The 22,442-nt window shown below is 37.6% G+C and overlaps 1 protein-coding gene across 2 annotated transcripts in view; it reads left to right on the top strand.

The window, feature by feature from the left end:
- The first annotated feature begins 460 nt into the window (after positions 1–460).
- The window catches only part of carmil2 (capping protein regulator and myosin 1 linker 2), a 38,755-nt gene continuing 16,773 nt past the window's right edge, over positions 461–22,442 (top strand). For both annotated transcript variants that reach the window (XM_081372325.1, XM_081372324.1), the window contains exons 1-31: positions 461–596; positions 775–869; positions 1,832–1,882; positions 4,929–4,988; positions 6,305–6,426; positions 7,709–7,806; positions 7,899–7,969; positions 8,055–8,128; positions 8,894–8,969; positions 10,576–10,664; positions 10,786–10,880; positions 10,981–11,067; positions 11,212–11,321; positions 11,925–12,002; positions 12,236–12,312; positions 12,396–12,500; positions 12,661–12,730; positions 12,809–12,890; positions 14,415–14,511; positions 14,713–14,767; positions 15,467–15,639; positions 16,031–16,099; positions 16,184–16,277; positions 16,365–16,463; positions 16,550–16,678; positions 17,588–17,701; positions 17,835–18,007; positions 18,106–18,193; positions 18,281–18,373; positions 19,377–19,443; positions 21,792–22,177. In XM_081372325.1, the coding sequence (XP_081228451.1) occupies positions 560–596; positions 775–869; positions 1,832–1,882; positions 4,929–4,988; positions 6,305–6,426; positions 7,709–7,806; positions 7,899–7,969; positions 8,055–8,128; positions 8,894–8,969; positions 10,576–10,664; positions 10,786–10,880; positions 10,981–11,067; positions 11,212–11,321; positions 11,925–12,002; positions 12,236–12,312; positions 12,396–12,500; positions 12,661–12,730; positions 12,809–12,890; positions 14,415–14,511; positions 14,713–14,767; positions 15,467–15,639; positions 16,031–16,099; positions 16,184–16,277; positions 16,365–16,463; positions 16,550–16,678; positions 17,588–17,701; positions 17,835–18,007; positions 18,106–18,193; positions 18,281–18,373; positions 19,377–19,443; positions 21,792–22,177 (3,114 nt within the window). In that variant the 5' untranslated portion in view covers positions 461–559. The remainder of the gene's footprint in view (positions 597–774; positions 870–1,831; positions 1,883–4,928; positions 4,989–6,304; positions 6,427–7,708; positions 7,807–7,898; positions 7,970–8,054; positions 8,129–8,893; positions 8,970–10,575; positions 10,665–10,785; positions 10,881–10,980; positions 11,068–11,211; positions 11,322–11,924; positions 12,003–12,235; positions 12,313–12,395; positions 12,501–12,660; positions 12,731–12,808; positions 12,891–14,414; positions 14,512–14,712; positions 14,768–15,466; positions 15,640–16,030; positions 16,100–16,183; positions 16,278–16,364; positions 16,464–16,549; positions 16,679–17,587; positions 17,702–17,834; positions 18,008–18,105; positions 18,194–18,280; positions 18,374–19,376; positions 19,444–21,791; positions 22,178–22,442) is intronic.

The raw sequence follows: 22,442 nt of genomic DNA, 5'->3' as shown, positions 1-22,442 counted from the left end.
TTGTGTAGTGCTTTGTTCTCACCCAATTTAAAAATGTATGGTATTTTTCAGGATAGCAACAAGTGACAGTAGATCAGATATTATTTTAGTTGGGAGGGTTGTCACAATTTCCTAGTGAACATTCCACTAGAGGGAGATACTGAGTAGAAAAATGCCCATTTAGCAGTTTTATTTTTTTAGTATTTAGCCATCAGTAGATCTTAAGAGTAAAGGTTACAGGTACAGCATTTGATTTTCTATACATCTGTGTGTAGCTGACAGCAAAACCACTGACTGGAGCTTTACATATTAACATTTCCTAACAGATATTTAATCTGTATTGGGGTTGAAATGAGTATGCTATGAGAAACTGCACATCTTGAAGTGACTGCCATAGGATGCTCTTCATGCAGTTCAGGTGTCACATCCTGTCTCAGACCTGTACTCTCAAACTGTGGTTTTCCCCCATAAGCATGAATCATAAAGCAGCAGGATGTGAGTGTGTGTTCAAGAGTGTATCACACACTGCCAGCGCTGGCCTGTCTTCACCCTTTTACCACTGACATAGTGAGCAGACATTATGGCGGCGCTGACAGAGGTCCCATTTTGCCTCAAAGGTAAGGTTCTTACGCAATACTTTAAGAGCATGCTCCAGAACTGCGTGCATACCTTTTTGTATAGGTATGTAATGTATTTGTATATGTGATGTGATAACATTATAGTGCGGTGCTTTGATTATTTATTTTTTAGAGTGATGTGCAGTTCTGCATAAATGGTTCAATGCTTGATTTACAGAAGGCATAACTCAGTATCTGAAGCCACAAAGGGTTCAGTTCATGAGTCTGGTGCATATCAACCAGTGCAAGGGACGAGCAGAGAACAGAGTTTTGGTATGTCAGTCTCTCACCCTCACAATTTTGTAATAATGAAAATATATTTATTTTTATTTGTGTAATACATTTTTATATATACACACACACACACACACACACACACACACACACATATATATATATATATATACAACACATAAACACAAATATCTGCAACAAACCGCGTAGTAAGACGCAAGTAAAAAGTAAAAAAAGTTATGAAATATATAATTTTATTACAAACACACACATATACGTGTGTGTGTGTGTGTGTATATAACAACATTTTTACTGTATTTAGTAATACATTTTTAAGAGCAAATATGAGGAAAAAATTAATATGAATTTCAGAATGTATTAGTATTTTGGTTTGTTGCCCTTTTGCTTTAATGACAGCAGCACTTACGCTGCATGAACTTTCCATAAGTTTGTTCAAAACCTGACGATCATGTTCTCCGGCATGATTTGAGAATAATATAAAAAGTCACATGAAAAGTCTGTTCAAAGTCACATGATTAATGTCATAAATTAATTAGAAAACTCTGGATTCTCCCAGTCTCGTTAGTAATACCGAACGACTTCACTGTCGACTGTGATGTTCATCTAGAAAGCAGCGCTCATGGTGCAGAGATGTGCTGATGAAATGAGCATGTCTCATGCTCTGCAAGAATCTGCTTGCACAGTCAGCACTGTTCGTTCACTTATCATTGAAGGGCTGCACGCTTCTCTCTGTTTAATGTGAAAGAGTAAGCACTGAAAAGGCCACAAATTTTTTTTTGTGGTTTTGCCAAACAATATTGTTATAAAAACAATATTTTTAGGTTGGCTGCTGAGCTATAAAACTGAAAGCCACAAAGACTGATAACAGGGAGTACATCTGAAAGGAAGTAGCTAGCCTGTTGTTGTGAGCTCTTTTTGTGTACCAGCAGATGGCACTAGACTCATTTACACTGTTCTGTTGTGTTTTTGTTCTTTAACAGGTGATGTCTCAATGGAGAGCTCATGTGTTCCACAGCAAGCAGCCAGTGAAGGTGGGAAACAGTATATCAGAGCACATAGATCTCAGATCAGGGTCGTAGAAATCATTTTAACTGGGGAGACGTTCTTTCCTCTACTTTTAGATATTTCTACGTTTCTACATGCATGCACATGCACACATACTTATCAAATGGTTTCTACACCGCTGTCTTACACTTAAAAAAAAAAAAAAGTTTCAGATAACAGTGATCCCAAAAAGTATTTGTACACTCAAGTCACACTTAAAATCTATCAATTATAGGAACGTCTGTCTGTCTGTGTGTCTGTTATTTGCATATCTCTCAAACCGTTAGTCCGATGGATTTCAAGCTTGACAGGTGTCTTGCTACAGGCATGAGTAAGTGCAGTGCCAAGTTTGACGTTGTTTGGATTAGAAATGCAAAAGATATCATTAAATATATTGCTAAAAGAGGCACACATTGGCTTTTGCCATGTCTTTCTTTCTTCAGTCGAAAAGCAATTAAGGTTTTTGAGGAAAACATTCCAGGATTTTTCTTCACAGAATGGACTTCAATGGCAACCAACTATTCCAATGTTCAAAGAAGGTTCAAATGTCTCAATGCAGCTTCAAAGTATCTACACGATCCCAGTCGAGAAATAGCGAAATGATAGGTAATTTTCAAAAAAAAAAAAAAAAAAAAATAATAATAATATATATATATATATACCACAAATACCCATCTTGTACAAATGCCCGTCTCTGAGATGCGCCACATATTACGTCATCACGTTGGAAAGGTGAAAATTTTTTTTTTAATTAAATAATAATAAATTAAAACAAAGATGTCGGACGATTTTGAAGTTGGAGGAGAAAATGAGATGGAATTTTTCGCCCTTCCCTACCTTTTTGAACCGGAGTACACAGACAAATAACTTAGATAGATGACGTGACGCCTGACCTTTCCGACGTGATGACGCAATGCGTGGCACATCTCAGAGATGGTACACAACGAGCATTTGTGGTTAAAAAGTATATTTATATAGATATATATATTTTTAGAAAATGACAGATCGTTTCACTAGATAAAAGCCTTATTTCTCGACTAGGATCGTGTAGAGACTTTGAAGCTGCATTGAGACGGACATTTGAACCTTCAAACCGTTGGATGCCACTGAAGTCCATTATATGGAGAAAAATCCTGGAATGTTTTCCTCAAAAACCTTAATTTCTTTTCGACTGAAGAAAGAAAGACATGGATATCTTGGATGACATCGGGGTGAGTAAATTATCAGCAAATTTTTTTTTGAAAGTGAACTAATCCTTTAAGTAGCGCTTTCTCGGAGTTCACTGTGTAGTTTGCTCCCTGATTCGTCGCGCTTTTTCATTTGTGGATGTTAACTGAATCTGTAAGTCAGCTACACTGTTTATTTCTGAATATTATATTTTATTACGGTGGGCTTAACGTTATCGCTACTGTGTAATAGTAGCCTATGCTATTCACCAACTAAACATATCCTGTTCAATGCGTTCACAGTCTCTTTCACGGCCATCATTTGTTAGTAGCCTATTCACAAACTGTTTGCTCAAGCGTAGCGTTTTCTCGGAGTTAACTGTGTAGCCTGCTCCCTCAATCGTGTAGTTCAATTTTCCATATTTATTTTATGTCGTTATGTCAGTATCAGTATTTGCCTTCTGCCATGCACAAATAAAAATGTCACTGAACTTTTGCTGTGTAATTGTAACAATGAGCACTCAAATTTTGCACGGGCACTTTGCACTCAAAATTGTTATGACAAAATGTAGCCTGAAAACAGTATTATAAAGTTGTTAAAAAATGAATTATATTTATTGTAAACAGACAGTCAAATAATAAATTAAATAAGCCAATAAAATGAATTAAATTAAATAAATGCATTTTAAATTAAATCAAATCATTTAAATTGAAATTACATTTTAAGTTTTGAGAAAATGGTATGATTTGTTTGCAGATTTTTTAAAAATATTGTTTTAAAATAAAAAATTATTTCATACTCAAGTGTGGCGTAAAATGAAAATGTTGTCATCATTTACTCACCCTCAAGTTGTTCCAAACCTGTAAGAGTTTCTTTCTTCTGTTGAACACAAAACATACTTTGAAGAATTTTGGTAACCAAACAGGTGATGATAGCCATTGGCATCCAACAAAATATCTTCTTTTGTGTTAAACCGATGACAGAAAGCCATACAGGTTTGGAAACACTTGAGGGTGAGTAAATGACAGAATTTTCATTTTTGGCTGAACTATCCCTTTAAGTGTCCATCTATGTTTTGAGCCCAGTGTGTATCAGAACAGGCTAATTTTACGGGGTGTTTTAAAATGAAATGCTTCAAAGTAATGTAACTTTAATGTCACATGACCATATACAGTAGCTCTTGTTTCAGTACCAATATACCATTTCACATTCAGAACATCAGGTGTGTGAAATACATTCATTCTGATAGAATGAGGAAATGGTCAGAGAGCCAAAAAAAAAAAAAAAAAAACCACCCAGTAACCTTGACCAGTGAATTGACACTGTGCTGTAAAAATATGCAGCTGATAAACAAGCAGTAGGTTAGAAACAGGAGGGTCAGTGGGTCATGTCCAGTATTAACTCAAAGTGCTGTAGGGGGAAATAATTATTTGTAGAGATTTATATTTCCTCTGAGTAATATAGACTTGAGTAATATAGACTCTTCTGCTGTAAGCACAAACAGCTTGTTATGAGTTCATAACTGAGTATTTTGGGAAAAGATGGAATGACATGCACTCCTTTAAGAGTTAATTGTATTTCTTGATTTGTGAAAGAAGAGCTATTAGCTCCTAATGGAGAGCAGTTAGATGCTGAAAGTGCATGACTCAATACTAGTTCCTGTGGAAAGAAAAAAAATACTCGTTCCAAAGCTCAACTTCTGTGTTTGAGTTTCAATAAAAGATCCAGCCTCCCTGACCCCCCCCCCCCCCCCCACACACACACACACACATTCTCTTCTATGTTAACTTGTGAGTCACTGTATTTCCAGTGTTATTTGCTGTAGAGTATGTGTGCTGTTTACAGCGGTCCTGTCTCTCGCTTCAGGTGGAGAGTTCCTTTAGTTATCTCGAGATCTATGCCATCATCATCGACAGCGTTGAGCAGGTAAGAGATCTACAGCTACAACACGCCACGATAATGAACATTTAAAGTTGCTTATTAATCTACACTGTAACATTTGTATAAGTTTTATATGTTGCTTTGGGTTGAAGCATCTGTGAATTTAAAATAAAATATGGGCAGCTGTCATATAATACAAATTTATCCCATAAATTATGCAATTCATTATTTAACCTAAGTTCAATCCAATTGTTCTATTATTTTTTATTGCAAATTCTAATCCTCTAAGGAAATATTATTACAATTTATAATAATAGTTTCTGTTTTAATATATTTTAAATTTAATTTATTCCTGTGATGGCAAAGCTAAATTTTCATGAAATGTCAATCACTCTAATATGCTTATTTGGTGCTCGAGAAAAATGTTTGATTAATCTTTTCAGTATTCTCTGATGAATAGAAAGTGAATTATTTAAAACAGATCTCTTTTGCAAGTAAAAGTTTTCACTCTCAATTTTGATCAGTGTAATTCGTCCTAGTAGAATAAAAGTTTTAAATTAATAAATAATTTAAACGGTAGTGTAATATTGTCAAATATGATTTTTCTCTGTAAATTATGAGATAATACTTTGTAATTATAAAAACATTTTCAAATTTTACAATACAAATACATGTAAAAACAACAAAAACAACTTTTCACAGACAGTGATGACAGTTCTACGGTTATCAACATCTTAAATCTAGTAAAGTTTTTCAAATTTTCATTAAAAAAAATGTAATTATAACTCTATTGTTATATTCCCTCGGCAGTAAACTATTAAAAAACGAATTTCCACTGCTGTGAGGGTGTTTCTAATATAACGGCTTAGGGATTGACGGCAAATTTCACATCATTCTCTCTTCTGACGGCTGTAATCAATCTCGATATTTCTCGATATTGGAAAGTGGTGGAAACTCTATCATGGATTCTTTCTTTTGCCATTCGAGCAAATGGGAGTCGTGCAGTTTCTATTCACCACACTAAGTTTACCCAACTATGAGACCCCTGCTGTGAAGAACCTCGGAAATGTGAAAAGGGTCCAATAACACTTTTTTACTGTAGCATTTTGTTCTTTACATAACATATTTATAGTATAATGTAAACATGAAGTTGAAAATACAGGGAAGTTGAGGTCATTTTTCAACCCTGATGTTTTTTCCAGTGAGTAAAGCCTGTGGTTTTTAAGCTGTTGTAAATGTCAAGCTGTTGGGGGCCTGCAATGGTGGTTCAGTAGTTTCATCTCAAAAGAAAGATCGTCTTTCAATCAGCCAGCCAGTTATTTATTTATCACTTATCATCCCTTGCACTTTGTGTTTGTGAGGTGGTTATTGAGACAGACAAGCAGAGCTACTTTCTTAGCCTGATGTCAGTGAGAGATCTGGAAGCTGTGGTCAGCCATGTCACCGCCTCACTCAAGAAGATCTTTCCTGATTCATCACCAGGGTGAGTGATCTGAGAAACATCACATCTGATCAAACATGGTGCGTTTGGCTTGGTACACGGTTTCACAGACATGGCTTAAGCCAGTTCTAGACTAAAATGCAAGTTTGAGCTGTTTTAACTGAAAGCAACACATCTTAATATGTCAGTGGCATTGTTTTGTCTCATGATTCACACCAGTAAAGTTTTATTCTTGGGTACGTTTATAAAAGCTACTTGAATTAAGGCCTATTCTTGGCTTAATCTAAGCCCTGTGTGTGAAACTGGGCCATAGTGTAGTGTAAATATAATTGTAAACAAAGGAACATTGAGGTAATGTTTCAACTCTGATCCCTGACCAATAAACGAAAATGAAAGACTACACTCTTAGAAGAAAAGATTCTGTATATCCCCCATTATGCTATTTTAAGGTTCCTAATTTTGTTTTTGAGGTCTCCAACAATAGGTTTGCATGCATCCAAAAAACACTTTAATTTTTTCATAATATACATTGCACATCACCTCATTTCTCAAAGGGTCTGAAAACAATGATTCGGTCGAAGATTCAGTCTCTCTAAAGTCGCTTCATATATATATAATAATTTAGGGGATCACTTTATGGATTTAATTGCGTTTTTAATTTTAGGTCAATTTTATGAGACAGCTTGTAAACATCCTTTATCACTAGAAAAAAAGGTAACACTTTATTTTCATAGTCCCCCAACAGACATTCTACTGACTATCAGGAACTTTGCAACTACATGTCAACTTATTCTACTAACCTGAACCCTAACACCTAACCCTAATCTAACAGTCTACTAATACTCTAATGAGAGTTAGTTGCAAATTTACTTATAGTTAGTAGAATGTCTAAAGTGGACCATCATAATAGTGTACCTGAAGAAAATAAAAATAACTTGCTAAACATGAAAGTATTACGCAATCATTTAAGACCTTTCTCCTAATATAGAACCTTTTTGGCATAAAATGAGTTCACTTGGAACAGTGATTTACATGTTTGTGTATTGAATATCTGGTGTAAAATCTGGGTCTGGAAACAGAACCACTGCGTTCAATCAATCACTGTAAAAAAGTGGAAGATCTTTATGGAGTTTCATTTTTCCATATTGACCCTTATGATAAACTATAAGGTCTTCTCCAATTTGACTCACTTCTTCTGGTAAGTATTAACAGATTTATCTGCCCACAAATGGAACAAACATGACCTTTGAATTTGTGTTGGCTGATGTGGTTACACTGATCCTACACTTCCTTTATCTCCCCTCCATATTTTTCTTGCTTTCAGGAAATTGCTGAAGAAAGTTCCTCCTGATCTTCAAGAGCGGCTACGCAGTCTTGCCTCCAGAGTTGAAGAACATGTGAATGGAGCAGTTGGACCATGTGGTTAGATGACTGTTGACAATCACATCTAGATGTTATTTAGATATCAAAGTGCTTTCATTTGATTTTTCTTCATCCTCTTTGGTGCCTTACAGGAGGCTTTTCAGACACCTATGCAGCGTTGTGTGACTTCAACGAGTTCCCATGCTGTGTGGAAGTTCAGTGGGTCTGTGGTAGTCACTACTAACAAGAATCGAAAATGTCAGAGGTTTAGCAATGATGGTTTTAAGAACTGTTGCTTCTGTTTCTAGGATGTTGATAATATTTACCATGTTCAGAACTGTCGGGTGTTCAACCTCATCGACTTCAGCCATTTAGACAGCAGGTATACAATGAAACTTATATCTTTGGTTAAGAAAAATGTATTAAAAACTATGCATCATTTCTAATATCTAAATATATATTTAATTTTTTGTATATAAAACTTTAATATACACTACCTTTCAAACATATGGGTTCAGTCAGGTTTTTGTAAGTCTCTTGTTCTCATCAAGGCTGCATTTATTTAATCAAAAACACAGTTAATCAGCAATATTGTGAAATGTTATTACTCTTTAAAAAAAAACAGTTTTCTATTTTAATATATTTTAAATTGTAATTTATTCCTGTGATGCAAAGCTGATTTTTCAGCGTCTTCAGTGTCACATGATCCTTCAGAAATCATTCTAATATGCTGATTTGCTGCTCAAGAAACATTTCTTATTATTTATTATTTTCAATGTTGCAAACAGCTGTGCTGCTTTATCTTTTTTGTGGCAACTGTGATACTTTGATTTTTTTTATTAAAAGATTAAAAAGAACAGGATTTATTTGAAATATATATATTTTTTTGTAACAATATGAAAATCTTTACTGTCGCTTTTGATCCATTTAATGTATGTAATGTGCTGAATAAACTAATAATAAAAAAACGTACTGACCCCAAACTTTTGAAAGGAAGTATTTTGAATAAATAAATTGATTAATTTATTTATAAATGTTTAATGTAAAAATATCTTTACATTATCTTTTTACATTATCATAATCTTTTTTATGTTTTTTTTTAATAATAACAATAATAGTAATAATAATATTCTGTTAATGTTTATAGGGACTTGGCTTTAGCAGTGGGCGCTCTGTCCTTCAACCAGTGGTTTACCAAGATATACAGCAAGGACTTCAAACTGGTATGTACGGATACTACTGGGCTAACAATCATGCATACTGATAAAGAAAGCTGTTAAAGGTATGGTAGGCAATTTCAGAGAGGCTAGCAATAGCAAGCTAGCTTTGAAAGCATAAGTTCCCACCCTCCCTTCAGAGCGTCTCCAAAGCCACGCATCCTCCTAAACGCATGACGGTACGCAGCCAGAGCAGAGTCTACAAAACATCACGAGAGACGGTGTTAAATTACCTCATGTCTCAAAGCACATAACATTACAATAAACGTAAATAACTTGTAGAGGTCTGACTTGTACCACCTGACTGCTGCAGATTCATTTCGGCGTTGATGTCGGCACCGAGTGATCTCAGCATGAGAGAGAAGGAGTGGGGGAAGAGGGAAAGAGATGTATTCTGATGTGAGACTTGCGTCTCTAATGGTCATGCTAACTTCACAAGAGAGAGTTCAAATGTTAATACCCTTTGTTTTTTCAGAGAGTTGCCCTCTCTTCCAGTTTTTCCAGTCTTACAGCCTCGTGGGCAATTGCGCCGACATGTAGCGCCGCTGTGCTTCGGGCGACTCGAGTTCGAGTCCCGGCTCATGGACCTTTCCCAATCCCGTCCCCCCTCTCTCTCTTCCACCTCACTTTCTGTCTAGCAACTGTCCTATTCTAATAAAAGGCAAAAACGCCACAAAAAAAATGCATTGATAGTGTTGCCAAAGAAATGCATAATTCCGAGTCTGAGGACGTGAACAGCTCTGGGTAGAACATCACGGGTTGCCATCTCGTAATTACGGTAATCACGACATGGCGTGAGCACAGCATAACCTTGTTGTTTTGGTTCTGGAGGAACTGAAAAGGTGACTGCTGTTTGTTTGCGGCGCTTGGTGATTGTCTGTCTAGAAGTCTGCATAGCTTTACTGAACTACACAGATGATGACGTGATGTCTGCACGAGCAGGGTGTGCAGAGGTATGCAAATACATATGCTGACAGGCTGGTTGGACATCGTATCATTTCATTTGGTCCGAATGCAATGAATGAACATTTTTTGTTCCTGAGACTTCCACAGAAAAGATACATGTACATTTTTTATATATTTAAACCACCTCTATTATTGATTGCTATCAGGATGTGAAGAGACTTTCAACCAGTATAACAAAAAGTGTTTATGAAAAACATTGCCTTCGCTATTTTTAACTTGGAGCAGATTTGTTGTTCTTGTTTAGACTTGGCTTATTCAGTCATGTCAGACCTTCATCTCCTCTCGCTCCTGGCTGTGGAAAGGTCAGATATAGGCCACTTTCCAAATAATAAATTGCTGGTCTGACCATGAGAACAAGACATGCTCAAGGGTGACTTTGATCTCTGTGTGATGCAGTATACTCATTTAGATGGAGAAAAGATTTAAGGATGGGTAGAACAAGGAATTGTAGCCGAAGCCACTTTCTTGAATCAATCAATCAAACAAGCGTATTCTTTATTTAATTTTTTCAATATTTTGTGGCTGCACAGATCACAATTCTTCCCACTCAACATGTTTATCATAGTGTTTCATGCTCAATTCATGTCAATCTTGGTATGTCTGTTTGCCTCAAAAAACGTTGAGAACCTCTTCTCTTTGTTCTCAGACCCCTGATGTGCAGGAGCAGGTCCTCTATATGATCGCCCGGTCCTGTGCTCTGGAGGAGGTCAGTCTGGAGGCCAGCGGACTCAAAATGTGAGCTTAATCAAGGCCCTTGCACTTATGAAAAGTTACACATTTACCACATTTACCCAAATTACCCAATTTCTATGTGTTACTTTGAAGCAAGTTGACTCTTTTTGAATTCACGATGCAGGGATTTTGCTGTCAAGATGGCCTCCGCTCTTCGGGACAGTTCTGCCTCTATTATCCATATCATCAACCTGTCTATCAATGCAATAGAAGATAAAGGTTCTGATGTGGATTCTCTATCTGAAATTAGGTTTTGGTCTGTTCATGGTTTTCTGTGTTATAGGCTGATGTTATGATTTCTCTGTTTACCGGCTCTCAGGTGTGATTGCTCTCAGTCAGAGTTTGTGCAAATTGTCCCGTGGCCTCAGTCAGCTGAACCTTTCCAAGGTCTCCATGTCCCCAAAAGGTGCAGTTTTTATCTCTTACTCCTTTTGTACATGTCAAGATGCTGCTTCACGACTACAAAAGTAACTAGATTTAAGATAATAAAGGGTTGGTTGTCATGGCATTGCTTTGCGAATGCTAATTTTGGGTCTTCCTGTTACACTAGGCCTCGGCTGTCTGGTTCAAGTTCTTCATCAAAGTACATCTCTCTGCAACACCCTTACCCACCTAGATCTGAGCGGAAACATCGGCTGCCTGGCCACAGAAGAGGCAGTGGTGAGTTTAAGAGAGCTGGGGGGATGTAGGGGCCTGGTGTTCACATTTGTACTTGCGCTGCCAATATTTTAACAGGCCCACCACAAAAATAACAGCCCGTTCTCATCCCAAGGTGTCATATAATGACGCTTTTGACATTTCGTCTACATCAAACGCACATGGCACCCTTTAGCGTCAATATGAGACGCAGATAGAAATGGGCCAGAAGGCTCCTCCTAGCGGTCTAACCCTAACCCATACCCCAGACCTAAACCTACCCATAACCGAACAAAGCTCTGTGCGTCTCATATTAACGCTAAAGGGTGCCATGTGCGTTTGATGTAGACGAAATGTCAAAAGCGTCAGTATATGACGCCCTAGGATGAGAATGCGTTGAAAATAACTATTTATATTACATTAGATACACTACCATTCAAAATATTTTTTGTTGTTGAAAGAACTCACCCAGGCTACATTTATTTGGTTTTACTTAGCTGCATATGTCTTTTGTCATATAGATTTTATTTATTGGCAGCATTGCAAAATTTAGCAAAAAAGAGTGAATAGGAGAACACTTGGGACAGGATGGCTTTGAAATCTCATGCTTGTCTGTCTCTCTTCTAGAGCCTCTTTAAGTTCCTGTCTGCTCCAAATGCCGTTTCTCACCTTGACCTCAGCTACACAGACTGCCCCCTAGACACAGTGAGTCCCATCAGTTATATTCTACGTTTTATTTGATTGCTCATATTGAGGTGTAAAATGAATTAGGGAAGTTAAATACTGACATATATAATATTCATCCAATATTAGCCCATCAGATTGGGAATGAGACAGTTTTGTACCCAAAAGCTGGTTCAGTTGTTTACCAAATAATGCTTGAATTTTTCACTTCAGTAAAGAATCTGACGTACCTTTCTATTTCTGTTTCTCTCTAGCTGTTTGTGTCTCTATCTGTCGGCTGCTGCACTACTTTGAGCTACCTCAACCTCTCCAGGAACACTTTTTCTCATAGGTGAGCCATCAAAAGTGATATTATGAAGTGTAAGCATCTCTACGCAGGCAGCATGTACATACTGATCTGTGTGACTGTGCTAGGAAAGTACGAGAGGTCACGCGCAGTGTGAGGGATTTCTTTAGCAAGAACACTGTGTTAAAATACGTGGGATTGGCTGGAACTAAACTACCTCCAGAGGCTCTCAGGTATGGGCTTTGTTCCAATATTTCTTTCAATTTAGAGTCTGTTCGCTTATGGTCTAAATACCTGCAACGAGCTTTGTACACAGCACCGTTCAAAGGTTTGGTGTCAGTAATGAAAAAATATTTTTTATCATTATTAATGTCCAGTGTTAATGTTGTTTAGATTGTTACTACAGGGCTTGGCCACCAACACTCATCTATCTGAGCTGGAGCTTGACATCAGCTGCTGTGAGGTACACACACTGACATGCACATCAAAGTATTGTATGAATCTTTTCTTAAAACTGTGTGTGATGTTGTGGTACATGTAGCTGAGGTCGGCTGGAGCTCAGGTGATTCAGGAACACATCTTCGAGGCCAAGGCCATCCGCAGCCTAGACCTGTCTGACAACGGTACAGTCTCTTATTTTATTCGCATTCACAGCTCCAGCAATTTGTTAACCTCCATTTATACCATCCTCTTTCTTTCTGTCAGATTTATTATATTGCTCTCACTTGACTGTCTCTTTCACAACAGCACTAGAGGGGTCACAGGGTCTCTCCTTATATCGGGTTATAAATCATATCTGACTTATAAGTGGAGAGATGGAGGCATAAATTAATCTGACTCGCTGTGTGTGTGCATTTGTCCTCTTGCCTCTTAGAAAACCTCTTCTTTTCATAAGATAAGAAAGTAGTAAATGGTGCGTTGTGTACATCTGTACAAATACCTCATAATATTTGCAGACATTTACAGCACTCTTTGGCATAGATTCTATAGGAAAAATCTGTGGAATGGATATAAACATGGAAAAAATGTTAATCTCATTGGTCAAAAATCCTAATTTTCTTAACAGGATTCTAAATATAAAATATGCACAGAATGTTTCCTGACAATCTAACTGTTCAAATATTTTAATGAAGAATTCATGTAAATGTGTTAACATGCTTCCTATTTCTGCTTTTAAGCTATAGGCGTTCATTGTAAAGGTTTTCCTTTGTTTTGTTTTTTTCAAACTAAGAGAAGTGAAACTCATCATCGTTGGTAATCAACAGCATGCCACAGATGCTGATGACAGAGCTTATCTTGTATTTAACCCGGAATATTCCTTAGTTCATTGAATGTATATTTGTAATATGAACTAGATATCTGCTTAATAGAAAAATGAATAATGTTGGATGTTTTCGATGCTTCTCTAAGCAACTAGTGCTGCTTTTCAAGACCAAAGCTCATGAAAATGTTGAACCCTGGGAGAAGATGGAATCAGGCCATGCTATTTTTATAACCCAGGAGGAGACGAAGCAAATATAGGCGTTGTTGTGTCGGCTACATGAGGAGAAAGGCTCAACACATCAGTCAGAATAGCACATGACCCACTGGACCCGCACTGTGCCCCTGCAGGGCTATCATCACACCTGTCTGAACACATACAAACACACACACACAAAGGAGGCAGAGAGAGGCTAGTGTCAGTGTGATATAAGTGACAGAGATATTTGAATTATAAGATGTGAAAACATACTTGACTGGAGCACTGGAAATCATTTGATACTTGTAGTGATCATATGAAAGGTGCTGTAAGCGATTTATGGAATGGTATGCATAAAATTATCCTAATTCCCTAGATACAAGTACTTATTCATTAGATACTTGACTTATTAGATACAAGTACGTATTCATTTGATACAAGTACTTATTAATTAGATACTAGTACTTATTCATTAGATACAAGTACTTATTCATTTGTTACTAGTACCTAGAACGTGTTCTTTCTACTTGACAGGTAAAAACACAATGTTTACGGCATGTAGAAAGAAGAGGCATGTCTAATTTGGTAGCTAAGTGTGGCGGAAGTAGTAGAATGGCTAACATGGAGGGAAATTTAATTATTATTAAAAACAAATCACAATTAATAATTCGATTTTTTTCTCTCTCAGGTTTTGAGAGCAATATGGTTACTTTAATTCTCTCCATTGGTCGCAGTCATTCTATTCGACACCTTTCAATCGGACGCAATTTTGCCATGAAGTCCAGGTAAGTGCCATGTAGTTTAGGTGTGGATTAGTCATGTTTTTTTTAGATGATGTGTGTAATTTTTTAATTGTTAGATGGGGGATTGTTCAGGAGACTTGTTACATTTCTACATGGTTGTGCTAGTGGTGCTGAAATTACACATTTCCTTTCAAATGTTATCGCTTCCTCCTTTTCCTTTCAACTATTTCCCTTTTCTCTCAGAGCTCTTACAGATGTGTTGCACCGCCTTGTACAGCTAATTCAGGAGGAGGAGTGTGTGAGTACATCATTTTAAATGTCGGAAACCCTACACACATACACACACACTTTCCATCATATCTCCAGCCTATACCAAATGATATGAGTATTACTGCAAAATTGGATCACACGTCCCCCATCCACCATGGTTACGTACACCAGAACGTCCACCTACGGACCACAGCTCTCACATAACATTACCGAGAGTAGGAAGAGCTGCTATCTTTGCCTCAGTTAGCGGTGGAGATTGGAATGTGTGCTTCTGTGTGTTTTTGCGTCTATTCTTGTAATACTAGTACCGCCAATAAAGAGAGAAGGTCCACAGAGACACCCCCCCCCCTTCATTTCTCCAGCAAGCTTTGAATTTTAATTACCCAGAATCCCTCTCCATCAAGGCTCGCCCGGTCTCAGTAATTACACAAGCAGCTCTGACTCATTAAAACAAACTCTCAACTTTATATAACTTTATCCACATTAATAAGAGCATTTATGCTCTCCAAAGAATCAGCGCTGGCCTCTCGCGACCCAACCTGCTCAGTCAATACTGTTTCTTAAGCTAATGAGACTTGATAGAAATCTTAATGAGACTTACAGCCAAAGGTTAATGACTCCATAAAATGACTCTGAATGTAAGATCAATGGAACTTGATAAAGAAAATGTATGATGTGCATTTGGCTTTGATAGTCACCTTTTTGCTTTCTTTTTCAAACTTTTTAGCCACTGGAGTCTCTCTCTGTATGCGACTCAAAGCTAAAAACAGGCACCACTATCCTCATCAACAGCCTGGGAAGCAACGCAAGCCTGTCAAAGATTGATATCAGCGGAAATTGTATAGGTGACACAGGAGCAAAGATGCTAGCAAAGGCCCTCATGATCAACACCAAGCTAAAGTAATTTTACAGGCACACAATTTTTCAATTCTGTTGAATTGGACATGTTCCTGGATCATTGTTCCTGTCAACAAGACATCATTTATTGTTAATTTATAGTTAGTTACGATAAGGTCTTGTTTGTTAACATTAGTTAATGCATTAACAATGAGTAAATGTCATTTTACAGCATTTATAAACCTTTGTTACTTACAAAGAATGTTCATATTCATGTTAGTTGTGCATTATGAGTTACATAGTTAATGTTAGCAACTTTTGATCCTAAAAATGTATTAATAAATGTTAAGATTGACATTAGCTAAGACTAATGAATGCTGTAGAATTGGTAGTTCAATCCCAACAAATCAAACCTTATTATAAAGTGTCTCTGTTGTGCCCTGTTTTCTGACAGAACGCTGGTTTGGGACCGGAACAATGTGACTTCTGGAGGATTCATGGATGTGGCCAATGCCATGGAAAAGTGAGAGTAACCCACAGACCTAAAGGGGTTTTTCAGTGATGTGTATTTGTTAAAAAGTCTGTATTTCTTTGTGTGTTCAAACAGGAACTTGACACTACAGAACATGTCCATTCCTGTGAGTGATATTCTTCAAGCCTATCGAAACACCCCAGAGAAGACAGACGAAGCTTTACAGAAAGTTAGTTCTCATTTGCAGCACTGTAGAAAGCCAGGAGAACAGATGATGACAATATATAACTGACTCTTTTTATATGCATATATGTAGATCCAGGCCTGTTTAAACAGGAACAATCAGAGACAGTGTGCAACGGGTGAAGAAATGTGTCACCTACAGCATGGATTGAAGACCACACGCTCTGAACAGGTTTGCCTGGATATATTCTTCCTATATGCCATAGTAGACTGTAATGCTACGTACTAATGTGTCTGTCTCTTTCTCTTTGTGCTCAGTTAGTGCAGGATCTCTGTAAAAAACTACAGGAAAGTGTGCATCCTTTAACCTGCTATAATATACAAGAGGTGCAGTCGGACATTTTGCTTGCAGAGGAAGCGCTTCAACATGCAAAGACAGCCATTAGTGTATGAGATTACACATATACATGGTTTGCAATATTACAGATTCAAAATCTGATCATTTATACTCTACTGTTCAAAAGCTTGGAATCGCTAAGATTTTTGAACGTTTTCGTGAATGTTTTTGAACGTTTAGTGCTCATCAAGACTACGTTTATTTGACCAAAAATCCAGTAAAAACTTAAATATTATGATCATTTAAAATGTACATTTACAATGTAAATTTAAATGCATTTAAAATAACTGCTTTATTTAAAATGTAATTCACTCCTGTGATGTCAAAGCTGAATTTTCAGTATCATTACTCCATTCTGCAGTGTCACATGATTATTCAGAAATCATACTAATATGCTAATTTGGTGCTCAAGAAATATTTCTTCCGATAATCAAAGTTAAAATTTTGTGCTGCTTAATATTTTTTTGGAAACTGTGATACAGTTTTTTCGTCATTCTTTAATTAGTAAAAGTTTTATATGAAATAGAACTATTTTGTAACATTGTAAATCTTTACTGTAAGTTTTGATCGCTTTAATGCTTTTTTGTTGAATAAAAGTACTAATTTCTTTCTTTTTTTTTTTAAATCTCCCCAAACTTTGAACAGTAGCCAGTGTACGAGCCATTGCTGTTATGCAGTACTATTTGAAGTATTTTAAAAATGAGTGTACTTATAACAGGGTACACCAGATTTCAGAAATTTATGTGATAATTTATTTATAATAAAAGAAAACTGAGAATTTAAAATGTACATCTTAAAGTTGTAGAATACGTAACATAAAATATTAAGACACATATGATGAGGACGTTAAAGCTGCACTGCATAGTAGTAATGGCTGATATATTTTTCTGTTTTAAATTTTTATAACAAAGTGGTGATGCCCTAACTCGTGGTGTTTGACATTTGGCCTTGCCTCTCAGTCTTTTGCAGGACTCTATGAGTTGGGCAGAGCGCCTTCTAGTGGTCGCATGCTGAAATGCATTCTCAATGACGCAGCTACAGCCCTGAGGAGTGAGATCACTGAGGAAATCCAGGTAAAGTCATGCTTTTTGGGTGTGTGTTTGCATACAGAGCTCTGTTGTGTCTGTTATGTAGTACAGATTGCTTTAGTGGAGGTCTCTGTAATTCAATGGCAGTATAAATCAGACTTTCTTTTGTGCTGTGCAGGAACTGGCTACGGCAATGCTGCAGTCCGCCCAGCTGACCTGCCCCAGAGTCGTCCAGAGGTCAAGTGTCAGCGAGCAGCTGGCGGATCGTGTGGCCAAGAAGACACGTCAGGCTGCACACTTCATTCAAAACACAATGCAAGAGGCAGAGAACAACATCAAAAACAAGCTCAGGTGCGACACACGTCACTATACAATATTAAACTCTTAACCCCTCCCCCAAAAAATATGTATTTGTTACTCATATTTACCCCTCTCTCACTCTTTCTCAGTGAACTGAAACTGTCTGTCAGTGTCTCTCTGGTGGAAAGTATAATTGATGAAGTTCTTCAGGATTTGTCAGTGGCTCAGGAGAAGCTGGTGAGGGTTTGCATGTGAATGTTTATTGTGCACATGAGAATTGTGTGTGCGTATATGACATGCAACATATCTCTCTCTTGCTTTTAGGACAAGCATATGAGGGAGTTTTCCCAGTCCACCAATATCAAGGCCAATGTTCCTCAGCTCAGAGTGATGGAGCATGAATTCCCTACAGATGATGTGAGATGATTCGATTCTAGCATTCTGATCCTCCACTTACACACGGCTAACATACACTAACTCTCAAAAGTTTGGGGACAGATTTTGTTTTGAAATAAATAAATAATTCTATTAAAGGTACACTATGTAACGTTTTGGCCCTCTAGCAGTTAAAAAACAAAACTGCATGCATTTTGCATAAGAACATTATTTTGGTTGTGCTTTGACTCTGCCTGACTGTGTCTATGAATATGGTTATCTTACTGCTCATAAAACATTCACTACTTGGCTTAAGAGATATAATCAATTTAGATAATGTAGCTATACCCATTAATAGACACAGTGATTCCTTGAAAATAAATCCAGACCATAAATAAAACCCTTAAAACACTTATAATAGGCTTATTATAATATTATTATAATATATATATATATATATATGTATATATATATATATATATATATATATAATATAAAGACAAAAACATGTTTTGGAAGGATTAATGATGCATTTACTCGTTATTTAAATTTGGTTAATTTTGAACAGAAAAGTTACATAGTGTACCTTTAAGCAAAGATGCATTAAAATGTTCAAAAGTGGTGGTAATTTTATTTCAAATAATTATAAAGCAATGCCCTATTCTGTATGACCATATTCTACATCCCATAATCCTACCCAATACCTAAACTTAACAACTACCTTACTATTTAAAAAGCAGTAAATAGGGGTTTATTGAGGCAAAAGTTGTAGTTAATAGTTAATTAATAGTGAGAATTGGACCCTAATCTAAAGTGTGACCAATTATTATTTATTTTTTTGTAATCCAGATGTTTAAACCCCACTTTTGCAATTCAATTGCCGTGCGATAACAGGTGTGCTTATATCAGCTGTGGCTTCAACACGGCTCATCCAATCAGAATTTAGAGCATCTGTTTTAGGATTTGAACTCCATTGTAAATTCAAGTTGTTGCAGTAATGTAAAGTGAGAGTTTGATTGCAGTTTTTCTCTCTGCGTGATCATAGTACGTCCCCGTCATCTGGAGGAACAGCTTCCACTCCCGTAGCATCCGTCCCGCCCCTTCAATCAAAAGTAAGTCCCTTGTGTCTTGATGCCGACAAGTGCTTCTTTCTCTCTTTCCATTCGTCTCTGCTTTTGCGCTCCTAAATCAAATGTGATTGGGTGCAGCTTACACTGGTGACACCATAGCTACATGTTTCTTAATAGCTGATTGGCTGTAAAAAAGAAAAGAAAAAAAAGAAAAAAGAAATCCTGGCACCACAGCTGTTGAGGTCAGAGGTCTGCTTAATTATGCAGTCATCAAAGATGTCAGAACAGGAGGGGTTAAAGTCTCTTATCTGAACAAAACCAGCATGATATTTGCACATCCGATCAAAAGTACTGTCAGTATCCCGGTAGCAGGACACTTGCTGCACTTAGTTTATTGACTTTTTACTCATCATTTATTTTAGTAATAATTATAAATTAGATATCATTTGAAAGCTTAAACACTCAAAATGCATCATGTGAAAACCATTTTTGAAATTGGACAACGGTACTTGAACACCTTTTGGCGTGCTCAATTTTTTGCGATATAAACTTTAAATTTGGAATACAACTTGGTTAGACATACAGCTTTAATTTTCTAGCAATTTTAGAGTCCAAATTATTTTGTATAAAAAATGCTTAGTATAGTGTTTAGTTCAGCCTTTGCTTTACAGTAACCCAGCAAAAAATGGTGCCTTTTTCTTCTTTAAAAAGAGACTGTATTCCGAAGCATTCATGAATTACAACCATTTAGGTTCAGATCTATGCTCTAAAAGGGGGGTGACAGTTAAAAGGATATGGTTAGTCAGATCTCATTCAACGACAACCTTTACCTAATCACACGTAAACTGATTTAATGACAACCCAATGTGTGATCAACTTGTGCAAATGTGTGAGAATGAGTGTGTATGTGTTGCAGTATTTATTGTAGTAGTGCTATAGTGCACATGTGACATCAAAAGCGTGCTTTGTTGTTTGAAGTCCTGGCTGTGAGAGCGGGATCCCCCTCTCATGGGATTTCCCCTCCCTCTCTAATTGGTGTCTATCTGTGGTGTGTGTATGAGCCTGAGACAGCGGGGTTTGATTTTGGGAGGTCCCACCCTGTCTCTACTATATATAATCAGCTGTGTAACACACTGCTGGCAGCAGCTATAACTGGAGCATAGCCCTGTTACTCTCACACCACTGAGCCCCTCAGACAGGGAGGGGGGCCACCCGCTTACAACCATGACACAACCCCTCCCCCAGTCCCACACCCTTCTCTTCCTCTGCTCTTTTGTGTATACCTGTCCTCCTTTTCTCATTCCAGTCACATTTCACCCCCAGATAAATCAGATGATAATTTGCTTAAAGAAAATGAAGCCTGTTAGTACGACCATTTTTTGTATTGTGACATTTTTACTATCATCATAACTGTAATGCAAAGACCTTATTTATTTTTTAAAGAGATTAATGCTAAAGAAATTGATCAGAAGTGACAGCCACAAGACATGTATGTTACAAAAGATTTATTTTTCAAATAAATGCTGTTCTTTTAAACTTTCTATTCATCAAGTAATCCTGAAAAAAAATTCACAAAAATGTTTAGCGACACAACTGTTTCCACATTGATAATAATAAGAGCAGCAAATCAGCATATTAGAATGATTTCTGGAGGATCATGTGACACTGAAGACTGGTGTAATGACGTGGGTATAAATAGTTCAATATTTTGTAACAGAAAACATTTTAAATTGTAATAATATTTCACAATTTTCCTGTTTTTCCTGTATTTTTGATCAAATAAATGCAGCCTTGCAAAGAGGATTACCTCTTGTTTGGTAGTATTTGTTATTTATTTTTTACTGGGTAATTGATGTATTTCAGTGATTGTTATTGTAATACAGTAAAAATATTACAGTAATAAGAACTGCCACTGAAAAAAATGAAGAATCGAAAAAATACTACAGTAAAAATTTGTGGGGGAAATGCTTAATTGTCATAATAAATAATGTCACAGTGCGAAAATCTGTAATCCTCTTCATTCAGACATGATTTCCTATATGCAAACTATAATTCTAAATAAATAGTGTATTTTTATCAGTTATTGAAGAGATGACACATTTTCTAGACATGTTTTTGGGGGATTCCTCGGCAGCCCGCATCCGTCATGTGAATATCCTGAACCCTTCGTGATATCCAGCTTTATCTTCCCCCTTGCTTTTTCCTGCCTTTTTGGCTGATCTTTTATGCTCCCTCTCGCATCCTCTGCTGTAAATCTGCAGATCCATCGCTCCATCTCGATCTATTTCTTCCTCTCTATGTAGATACACACATCATACAAGCTTCAGTCTCACCCCTCCCTCACTATCTCCCTCTGTTGTCCCTTATTTCCTCCCTCTCTCTCTCTGCAGGTTTGTTAGATGTGGAAGGGGAACAGCAGGCGCGTGCGGCCACACATCCCCAGCAGGAGGTAGAGGAGAGAGGAGGGGGATGGCCTCAGGTCTCCAGGGTAGGAACGGAGGAGAGGAGGCGGGCCCTGTCGTTGTCGTTGGTGACGGGTCTGTCAGTCACCGCGGCAGGCCAGCTGAAGCCAGGAAGCTCCTCCTACTCTGGGAGAGAGGCGGATGCTGCTGCTGCTGCTGCTGCCGCTCTTAGCAACAGAGAGCCCCGGCGCTCGGAGCCTGCACCTCCTCAGCCCCCTATGGACCTGCCCATCGAAGGCCACACACTGAGGCACTACACCCGCTCCAGGCCCAGACCCAACCGCCGGAACAGGCAGCCTCCCAGCAAGCCGCAGGTAAGACGGGAGGGTCGGGAACCGAGAAGAAAGGAGCATGGGAAGGGTTTCGAGAGGCTGAGATGGGGACGCTGCTGGTGGAGAGAGAGGGGGAGGGAGACTGCTTTCTGACGGCACTGCTCAGGTTGATTCGTCCGCAGACACCCAGCTCCTCCAGGCTCTCTCTCACACCGTCTCCTCCACCCCATCTCCTCATTTTTTTCCTTTCTCTCGCTCACGATATGCGACGAGAGATGCTCAGGGAGAGGGTGCTGCTGTGGTGGGC

This window comes from Scardinius erythrophthalmus, assembly GCF_964197995.2.
Source record: "Scardinius erythrophthalmus genome assembly, chromosome: 8".
NCBI classification, from domain to species: Eukaryota; Metazoa; Chordata; class Actinopteri; order Cypriniformes; family Leuciscidae; genus Scardinius; species Scardinius erythrophthalmus.
This window is presented reverse-complemented; position numbering and strand designations above follow the sequence as displayed.